This window comes from Plasmodium berghei (assembly GCF_900002375.2).
Source record: "Plasmodium berghei ANKA genome assembly, chromosome: 11".
NCBI classification, from domain to species: domain Eukaryota; phylum Apicomplexa; class Aconoidasida; order Haemosporida; family Plasmodiidae; genus Plasmodium; species Plasmodium berghei.
Window position 1 is genome coordinate 1,376,040 of NC_036169.2, and position 11,680 is coordinate 1,387,719.

At 24.0% G+C, this 11,680-nt stretch overlaps 1 protein-coding gene across 1 annotated transcript; it reads left to right on the plus strand.

Moving 5' to 3' along the window:
- Positions 1–312: 312 nt before the first annotated feature.
- Positions 313–11,471, plus strand: PBANKA_1136700 (guanylyl cyclase beta; the record flags this gene model as incomplete). Its single annotated transcript, XM_034565925.1, has 14 exons — positions 313–357; positions 466–594; positions 744–1,007; positions 1,098–1,272; positions 1,389–1,541; positions 1,760–2,101; positions 2,248–2,488; positions 2,666–2,922; positions 3,142–4,205; positions 4,355–4,653; positions 4,796–5,015; positions 5,254–5,657; positions 5,802–11,063; positions 11,312–11,471. The coding sequence occupies 14 exons, from the start codon at positions 313–315 to the stop codon at positions 11,469–11,471; spliced, it is 9,015 nt and encodes a 3,004-aa protein (XP_034422574.1).
- Between the last annotated feature and the right edge of the window lie 209 nt (positions 11,472–11,680).

Below are 11,680 nucleotides of genomic sequence, written 5' to 3' on the forward strand. Positions count from 1 at the left end.
AATTATTATACTTTTTTTTGGGGGGGTAATGGGAATAGATATATTATTGAGCAAAAAAAATAAAGAAAAAGAGATAGTTACCAACGAAATTGTATACTAAAAAAATAATATGATAAATAATGAGAAATATCCTTCCTTTTTGTTTGCCCACTTTCATAAATTTAAGTTTTTATCATGTATATATTAGACATATACTATTGGTCATTTTTTTATTATATCTTTATATTAGAATATTGATGTAATTCTTAATGTATATAAAAGTATAGACATAATTTTGAATATTATATTTTTTGTTAATGGCTAAATATAAAAATGAAGGAAACAGATAAAATAAAGAGCGAGGTTTTAAATTTAATGGTAAAAATTAGAGAAAAATAAATAAAGAAATAGAAAAAGCGATTGTTAACTATGTGCATTCACCTTTTAAGGGTATTTTGTTATTAATGTATATTTTTTAATCTATAGCAATTAGATGGGAAAAGGGAACATATAAATAAAAACAACAAGCTTTACAGAAAAGTTATTATAAATCCAACATCAGAAGATGATTTGCAAAAATTTTGTAAAAATTACTTTAGAATATATCAATTTTCGGTAATATTATCCATTCGTTCTCTATATAATTTTACTACGTCTTATAGTGCATATGGAATATGCGATACATTTATTTATAGATTTATAATGAATATTTTTTTTTTTTTTTTATATCTATAGAATTCTTTTTATATTTTTATTTTTTTTAGTTGTATAATTTTATAAGAAGGTTGATATCACTTGACGCAGTTATCGTTTACACTTTGTTTATGACGGTGTATATTTTTTCTGAAATAAGCCAAGGAATAACAAAAAAATATTTATTTGTAGATACAGCTATTTCGCTTTTTCTAAACATTGGAATTTTAGTTGTTATAGAAAGTCTTTTTGAGCTTAAATTGTTGAAAGACATAAAAAATGCGAATTCACAGCACTACCTTAGAATAGTACCGAAAATGTCATATTTTGAAAAGGTAAATTAATGAATGTAAAAAGTAATACATATATGAATATATAGCATATGTATTGTGCGCATACACAACTTTGTTAAAATATATCTTTAGGTTATGACCAAAGATATAAAAGTTGGAAACATAATTAGGGTATTTCAAGGCGAAGAGTTTCCTGCAGATGTCGTTATACTTTATTCTAAAAAGAATACAAATGCAGTTGTTGATTCATTTAAAATCGATGGATTATATAATAAAAGCATAAAATATCCTGTTGAAAAATATAAAAGTACTAATTAGATGTGCATTTTCAAATGTGTATATGGACGTGCATTTTTTGAGTGATATATTTTAACTGTTAACATATTATCATTGCATATTGATTTATTTTGATTTTGCATTTAGTCGATAGAGATTATCTAAAAATGCTGTCAGAAATAAATGGTGTTATAAAATGTGAATTGCCTAACAAAAATGTATTTTGCTTTCAAGGAACTTATAAGCTCGACAAACATCCAAGATCATTACATTTGAGTTATGAAAACTTTGCTCTTCAATGTAAGAAATGAAGAAAATGTGACAATGTGCATACAAAAATAAAATAAAAATATTATGTATCAATCTCTAAAGTACATTGAATATTATTTGTTGCAACTTACATATGTTTTATTTGCATTGAACTAATATTTATGATTGAACTATTATTATTGCATTACTGTTATAATATTTTTGTTATTTTATTTTATTTTATTTTATTTCATTCACCCAATATTAAGCTTCCATTTTAAAGGGAGCCGAATATATTGATGGTGTTGTTGTATATACAGGCGCCGACACGAAAAAAAATTTGAACATACCTCGTAAAATCGAAGAAAATATGACATTTTGTATAAAAATGAATAATGTTGTATATTACTTAATATTTATGTATATACTTTTTGTCTTATTAAGTATTATAATAAAAGCCATATTTTACAGAAAAGGTAAATTACTAGAAAATTCAAATGATACGTTTTTTACTGTTTTAGAAGATTTTATTGGTTTATATATATTAGTTTTGCCTGTAATGCTATATTCAGAAAAAAGCCTAATATACATAATTCAAAGTTTAAAAATAGGTATAGCTAACATAAAATTTGTTGAGAATTGTTTTCTTATGCATGCGACACACTAAGTATACAAAATGTTACTTTTTTTAATATAATTTCCATTGGAATACTTAAATTCAAACAAAAAATTGTTTCTTTAATTTTTCCAATTATAGAAAGGGATACAAGAATGAATAAAGATGAAAATAGTAATAATACAAAAGTTTTTAACAAAAATAAAAATGATGCGCTTGGCACAGTTGATATTATAGCTACTGCAAGAAACGGAGTTCTTGTGAACAAAAAAGAGATACTAGTTTCTTGCACTATTAATAATGTTTTATATTCAAAAAAAAAATTTATAATATCCGATGAATTTTTAAAATTGCCGAGCTTGAATATACTGGACGCAGAAAGGTTATATTGGTTGAGTTAATGCCAATATATATCCAGAGAGTCACAAAATAGTGTCTAAATTATAATGATGATGACTTTAAAATGATACGAATTTTTAAGAAAATTCAAATATTTTTTTCCTCTTACTTGTATTATTCTTGTTTCTAACATTTTTCTTTTGCTACATTTTTTATGCAGAACAAATGTATCCGAGCTCTTAAATTTAGACGAACGAATTTTCAAAGACCCAGAGAACATTTTTTTCCCTTCTCGAGATTTCAATAATTTTTTAAAAATTCTTGGGAATAATACAAATCCTATTTATGATCCGATTAATGGTGATTTCTCTAAAATACTTAAGGAAATATACAGAAATTATTTAAATGAAGAGTTTTTGTACAAAAAAATTAAACTTTCATCATCAGTAAAATCGCTATTAGACAATGGATATAATCGTATGACCATAAAATAAATATAAAATAATAAATATCTTTTACTCGTATATTTTTCTATTTATGTTTATATGCATATACGAAGGTCGAGAAATCTAGGGCATTATATATATCACCATGGAATGATGCCTATAATTGCACTTTTAATTTTATAACTTATGATGACTCGACTCTGTTTCATATACTTGTACGTAATTTTTTTCTTCTATACTGTTTTTATAGAATTTTTGGAAGATTGTGAAAGCAGCTATGATTGTAAAGAGATAATAGAGGATGGATTAAAAAATAATGAACAGTCAGAAAAAATAGAGGAGTTTATTTTGGGAATATGCGCATGTAATAGAATAATTATATATAATGAGAAATTTGGTGATATTGAAATGAAAGATAATATAAATGAGAAATCAACATCGGAACATATGAACTATGATAAAGACAGGGAAGTAGAAAATATAGAGAGTGAAAATAAATATGCAGTAGATTCTGATGGCGAAGAAAATATGAATACAATAGAACATGAAGATATATGCTTATTTAATACTTCAAAAAATATAGGTTTTCATATATACTGCTATAAGAAATGTCTATTTTTTTATAATTTAAAAAATATTTGTAAAGAGTATTACATAATATGCTTTCATGATTTTTTAAGAAGTAATAATTATACTATGTGTATATTAAAAAACAAAAAAGAATTAGATAAAGGGATATTATATATACGTGGTTATGATTTTAATATTTTACCATACTTATGTAAAAATAAGAATGACATAAATAAAATTAAAAAAACGATAAAAATACACACAGCTAATTATTTAAAAGTTATATTAATATGTAAAAAAAATATTACTAATGAAGATATTGCAAAATATATTTATTTAAAAAGCGTTAGAAGCAAATTTTCTTTCAAGTTTTTTGATATAATAAAAACATTTTTCTTATACGATTTAGAATGCATAGGTATTATTGGCTTAAAAAATGATTTAAATGATGGAGTAGTCGAAACATTTAATGATATCAATAATTTTGATATTAGATCATGGATATTTACTAATGACTCTTCTAAAAATACTTATTTGACAGCCTTACAATGCAATCTAATTACTCCCAATTCAAATTTATTCATAATTAATTTCTTGAATCCCGATCATTCTGATGAAGAAACAGTTGCTAATTATTTATTCAACAATTTTCTTTTTTCTATGGAAAATATGAAATCTCGTTCTTATGCTATTGCAATAAACGAGATGAGCCTGAAGAACATCATGCGAAGTAGATACGCGTTGGTATGTATAAAAAAATTCTTAAATTTATTTTATTATGTGATTTTATTTATGTTATACCCTAATTGTTTGCATTATTTTTATAAGATCAATTTTTTTCCTCATTTTTTTGTTTTTTTTTTTCTATCTTTTTATCCCATTCTTGAAACCAGAAAGTATTTTTATGCATAATAATGCGAGCCACTGTTGTATTATTTTGCAAATTAAATAATGAAACAAAAGGGAAGATTATAAGCAAATTTCTTTCTTATACAACCCCTAAATTGACAGTACTAGGTGTTGGATCAACATTGAATGATGCATATCTCTTAAAAAATACTACAATAAGTGTATGCTTGACTTTGAACAAACAAGTTAATGCTCTTTATAGTATCTCAGATTATGCAATGGAGGAATTCAAATATGTTGGAGAGCTTCTCATATTAGGGAGATTGAATCGATTTTCTTTGTGGTAATATAAGCAAAAAAAATACTATTTTTTGTAACCACATTTGTATTGCATACCGGGGTCATTTAGAAATATATATACTTATATAATATATAGACATTGAATTTTTATTCATCCGATTGTCATTTATACATACCTTTTATAGTAGAGCATTCCTATGGATAATATACCTGAAAGTTATGATTGGTTCTTTTTATTTCTTCCACAATTTTGATAATTTTTTTTCTGGGTCATCTATTTCATCAATACTATATTCCCAAACGGCCTTTGCAATTTTTCATTATTCCTTAATTGTAGCTTTTGCGTCCTACGAAATTGATATTCCATACAAATTTATCAGAAATTTCCCATACATTTATCAGCTAGTAAATACAAAAAAAAATATTCATAAAATGTAAAACAACCAGCTGTCCATTAATTCGACTATCTAAATTTAGAACTGTCCTTGTTATTTGTTCATAAAAAAATAATGCCTACACATTATAATGTTCCTATTGTTATTATAATTAGATCAATAATGAAGGAATATGATAATAATTTGCATATTTATTTAATTTATAATTTTAAACAATTTAAACAAATTTCTTGAATTTTTATTCTTAGGCAAGAAGAAAATATTTTCTTAACAACACCATAATATTTTTAAACATAGTCGAATCGATATTTTCTTCATTCATTTCTTATTACATATTACGAGGCAATCTGTTTAATTTAATTACACATCGAAAATTTACATTCCATATATTTGTTTTAAATTTTTTTTTAATATCTGAAAAAATTCTGTTATTTTCGAAAACATGGCATATATTTTTTTTTATCATGACCATTATTATTGTTTCGATTTTATTTATATATATAAACATTTATACCTTAGTTGATTGCTTAATAACAGGAAAATGTGAGTTTAGTCTCTTCGATCCTGAAGATTCATATTTTTGGATATCTCTTCTTCCCATACTATACATTAACTTTATCATAGACAAGTTCATGAAGTTTGTAAAGAACAAGTAACCGATCGAGCGCCATTCATATGATATAATTTATGTGTGTGTATTTAATGAGGCATTATATTTTTTGTAATTTTGCACACTCCTATATTTTGTATCACTTTTCATCGCTTGTTTTGTTTTTTACATCTCACACCCTTATAGAATATATCCAGACATAACATATCATTTATCCAATACCCTGAAAATCGAAACACAAGAAAAATTCGCTACTAACAACAAAAGGGAAGAAGTAATAACCGATAAAAACATTGAAAAGCTGGCTCCCGTACCCAAAAGTTATATAATAAAAGAAGACAATGCATATTATGGGAAATCTAAAAAAAATAAGTATATTTTTGATACTTTAAGAAAAATAATAGATATAAAAATAAAGTATAGAAATCAACAACTAAACTTAGAATATAAAACATATGAAAAAAGAAATAAGTTAAAATTAAGAATAATAATATTATTATTATTTATAATATTTTTGATAACATTTACAATACAGATCATTATATCTAAATTTATTGAAAAAAAATTGCATTCGTTATCTTATTTAACAGTAATATATTATATAGTTGCAGTATTATATTTAATTAAGATACTAATTCGAAATAAAACAAATTATACTTACTTTTATATTATTGGTAAATTACTACTAGTAATAGGGTACTTATTGGAAATATCCGAGAATTCGGTTAATAATATAATTAATATGCTAGTAACATATTCTTTTACTGTTTGTTATATATTTTTTATATCTTTTAAAATATTAGAAGGATTAGTAATGTGCATAATTATTTTATCCATAGCAATATGGGTATATTACCATAAAAACAACAATTTAAACGCAATGTGCACTGATTTTTGTGACAATCCATATACTAGCCTAGATAATTTAGAATATATAAATATATCGTGTATATGTAAACAACAGATTTTTACCTTTTTAATTTGTACATTAAGTTTTACATTAATTTGTCTATTTATGAAATATTATGAGATATATTATTTAAAAAAAAAATTTTTAACAAGATATAAACAAAAAGTTAATTTAGGTAAACAAATTGAAATTTTACATACTATGCTGCCTAGTTTTTTAGTCGAATATTTATTAGTAAGCGATCCTAAAGCAGATGGTATTATGGTGGGAAAAAATATTTCTGGAGAAGATCGAGGGATTATATCTGTCATTTTTTGTGACATTGATGATTTTCAAACTATGGTATCTACATTAGAACCACATACTTTAGTACAGACATTGGATAATTTATATTTATATTTTGATAAATGTATAAAATATTTTAATTGTATAAAAATAGAAACAGTATTCGAATCTTATTTAGCTGCATCAGGTCTAAGTGAAAAAAAAAATAATTGTGTACATAAAATTAAATATGATACAAAATGTGCAATCAAAATGGCTATTGCTCAACTTAGTGCTAAATATTATATATCATATAAGGTATTGGACACATTATCAAATAATAAAGATTCAAATAGTATTTTTCCAATTGAAAGTAAATACATCTATAAAAATATTAGTTTAAGAATAGGTATACATACAGGAAAAGCAATAAGTGGAGTTATCGGATCTGTTAAGCCACAATATTCGCTTTTTGGTGATACTGTTAACACTGCATCTAGAATGAAATCTACTTCGTTAAAGGACCATATACACGTTTCATACGATACATATAAATATCTAAAGGATGATAAAACGTTAGTATGGAAAGAAAGAAGTATATTCATAAAGGGAAAAGGGGAAATGAAAACATATTTATTGGTTGATATTTTAGACAACTCCAAAAAGGATCATACAAAAGCGTTGGAAGAATCAACTTCATCTATATTTAGAAGCAATGATGAAATTGTAAATAAGAGCGAACTCATAACTAAAGAGAAAGAATTTGATAAAATTGAAATGCCTGATAAAAGCGAAATAATCGATGAAACTAAAAAAATATTTAAAAAATCGGAAAAGCCAAGTACGAAAAAAAAAAAGATAAAAAAAGAAAATGCTAAGGAAAAAAATATAAATATAAAAATGAAAGAAATGGGAGAAATTTTAAATAACTATGATAAAGAAAAGGTTTATAATTGTAACAAAAGTGACGATGGGTCAAATAGTATAGGACAAAATGATTTTTTATACAGTACTAAAAATTATAACTATAAAAAATCGAAATATTTAGATCTAGAACGTTTATCAACAAATAAAAGCTTTAGAAGAAACGTATTAGCTTATAATTTTGAATCTCCTATAAATCTACCACCAAAAATAGGAGACAACACAAAAAGAAATTATGATTCTGATAATTTCTTTACCTCGCCATATATTATAGACAAAAATGAAAAAGATGAAATACGTGACACAACAAACAAGGCATTATACATAAAAAAAAGCAAAAATATAATAAACAGAATGAGAGAAGATTCCATAGACTTTAAAGACGAGTTTAGTAAAGAAAATGACAAAATAAAAGAATATATAAAAGAAAGAATAACTTATAGGCAAAAGGTGACCCCCAATTATTTTAACTTTAATAATATGTCTAAATATTCCAATGCATTTAAGAAAAAAAAAAAAAAAAAAAAGGACATACAAAAAAAATATACATATAGACAAAAAACAAGCTTTTATAATTTTTTAAATAAAAACGACATAATCAATTATAACTATTCTAGTGAATTCGAATATTTTATTGATCCCAAAATGAAAAACAAAAAACCTATAAACTTCAACAATTTATTTGCAAAAATATACAAAAAAAAGCTAAGTTTACTTAACATTAAAAATGAACCTATTAATATCAAAAAAAAAAATATTAAAAACAAAAGTAGAGATAGAATTATTTTTTCAAGTAGACGCGATGAGGAACATGATGACAACCAAAAAATGAATAAAAAATTATTTTCGCGAACTTATGCTCAAAAGGCAGAACAAACTTCTCATGAAAATATATTCACAGAAATGATAAATGACAATTTTTTAAAAAAAGAAGATAAAGAACAATGTGAAATTAGAAATGAGAACAGATGTCCAACGGTTTTTCTTATAAAGCGAAATAAAACTACTATTAATATAAATAAAAATCGAGTTCTCAAAAGAATTTTCAAGGATATAATTACTCGAAAAAAAATAAAAAGGAATCGCATACTAAAAAATAAAAAGTTAAATTATGTAAATAAAAATGACAATTTGGGGAAAAAATATGAAATATTAAATAACATTTGTTTGGTTCATAAAAGAGCCATGACTTTTGTACAATATAACACTGAAGACGAGGAAAAAAAGAGAACTAAAAGGTTTCACAAAAATGATGAAATATTTGGAAGTGATATGAATATTTCAAGGAATCTTAATGGAAGTAATAGTAATATCCAAAATATAAACAGAAGAAGTAAAAATAAGGCAGAGGACGATTTATTTATAAGAAACAAAGTAAATTTAAATAATATAAAAAATAATATAAATTTAAGAAAAAATATATATAAGACAGATGAAAGGGGAATGCAGTATAATGATTTGAAAGGTTATGACAAAAAAAAAAATACTGAAGAAAACAATGAAGATAAAGAAAAAAAAATAGAATATGATTCCAATGAAAATATTAAAAATGGATTCCCAAAAAATGAAGATAAAATGATTATGAAGAAAAGAATGATATCGAAAAGAATCAGTTTTTACAGTCTGAAAGAATATGAAAAAGGTGATAGTTTCAAATCGTATGATAATAGTTCATGTGGCATTAAATCTAAAAAAACGAATAGTATAATAAGTGATGAAGAAATGAATGAATATTTTAATTACAACACTGAGTTTAACAGCAATCGAAATAAAAATAAACAGAATAAAGAGTTTTCGTTAGCGTCCAAAGTAAATAACATATTTAAAAATATCTTTAAAAAGAATTACATAAGCGATAAATTAAAATCAGGAAAATATAATACAATGTCGAATTCCAAATCAGGGCAAACCAATATAACAACAGATAATAAAAAAAGTCAAATTAAAAAAAATGGAGATGTAAATAAAGCAAACACAAACGTAAGCAATAAAAACTCTGATTTCGTAACTAATTTTGATAATTATAACAAAAATATTTTAAAAAAATTAACATCAACTTTGCAAATAAATAGAAAGACAAGCTATTTTAACCGATTTTATTACAAGTTTAAAGATGAAGAATTGGAAGAAGAGTATACAAGAGAATATTATCAAGAAATAATAAATATCGATTTAACAAAAAAATTAATAATTATATTTGTAATATCAGAATTAATATTAAGTCTATGCAATGTTATAGAATTATCATATTATGAAAATAAGGAAACACCTAACGATTTTATTGTAATTATATGGTTAATTAGATCTATATATTTGTTTACAATAACATTTATATGGCTTTTATTAAAAACAAAATTAAAAGAATATAAAGATAATTCAAGTAAAATGATGTGGACTACATTTATTTTGAATATATTTTTATCGTCTTGGGGTATTATTATGATAGATCTTGCTTGCATACACTACAGTAATTTAGTTGGGAACTCACGTGAAAGATCGATATTTTTTATGAAAGATGCAACAGAATTAATAATTTCTATGCAACTAATATTTGTTAAAAATATGTTATTTAAACATAAATTTTTTTTTTTTGTATTTTTTTTTGTTTTCCTTATGTATTCATTTTTTAAATTATTTGTTATACATGTATGTGAATTAAGAATATGCTGTAGTATACTATTAATTCTTTCCATAAATATTTTATACTTTTGGTATTCAGAATATCTAGATAGAACACAATACATTATAAAAAGAAAAAGAAATAGAATGGAAAGAACTTCGCATGATTTTTTAACAAGAATTTTACCAAGACAAGTCTTAGAGGAATATCAAAATGATAATTTACAATTGACATATAAGCATGAAAAAATTGCATTTTTATTTGCGGATATCGTAGGATTTACAAAATGGAGTAAAACAGCAGCCCCAAAAAATGTTCTAAAATTGTTACAAAAACTTATATCCAAAATTGATAAAGATACAATAAAATTAGGATTGTATAAACTTTTTACAATTGGTGATGCATATGTGGCTACTAGCCAACCCAATGCATCGATAACTGATCAAACAGAAGCAGCTGATGGAATAATAAGCATTTTTAAATTAGCAAAGCTTATATTGCATAATATTAATACTATTAAAATACAATTTAATAAACATGACTTCAATATGAGGATAGGATTACACTATGGTTCGTGTGTTGGAGGAATTATAGGATCAGTAAGAATAAGATATGATATGTGGGGCTTGGATGTATTGATAGCAAATCATATTGAATCCAATGGTATACCTGGTGAAATAGTTTGTTCAGAGCAATTTAAAAATTTTTTCTTGGAAAATGAACCACATGCGTAAGTTTGAGGGAATGTATATATTTAGACTTGAACATATATGGCTTTAATTTTTAAAAATATTTTTTCACGCATATTTTAATTTTCTGTAACAAGTTGTATATACCTTTCAGTGTGTATGATCTTATTTTATGTTTACTTTGAGTCGAATGATTTATTTTTTAAATACACTAAGATCAATAATGTGAATTTTACATTATGATAACATTCACTTTTATTCTTTATACATGCACATTTTTATTCCTTAGGAAGTTAAATTTTTGGCATTATAAAACTATATCTATAAACGATAAAGACATCAAAATATATGTTGTAGAGGATAAAAATTATGAGGAAGACTATGATCCCAAAATTATAAACTACGAGACATTATTGAAGCTTCGAGAACAAAATAAAGTAAAAGGGTAATTTCATTGATATATTACACAACATATTCAGCGGTATGGGGAAACAAAAGCATATATTTTTTTAGTAACATTGTTTTTCTTTTTTTATTGCAGTACATAATTTATTTATAAGTGTAAAAAAAGTATATTAAAAATATTCAAAAAATTTTGAGAACAATGTGTTTGTATAAAAATATCAAAAACAAATATACACAGTCGCAATTTCACAAA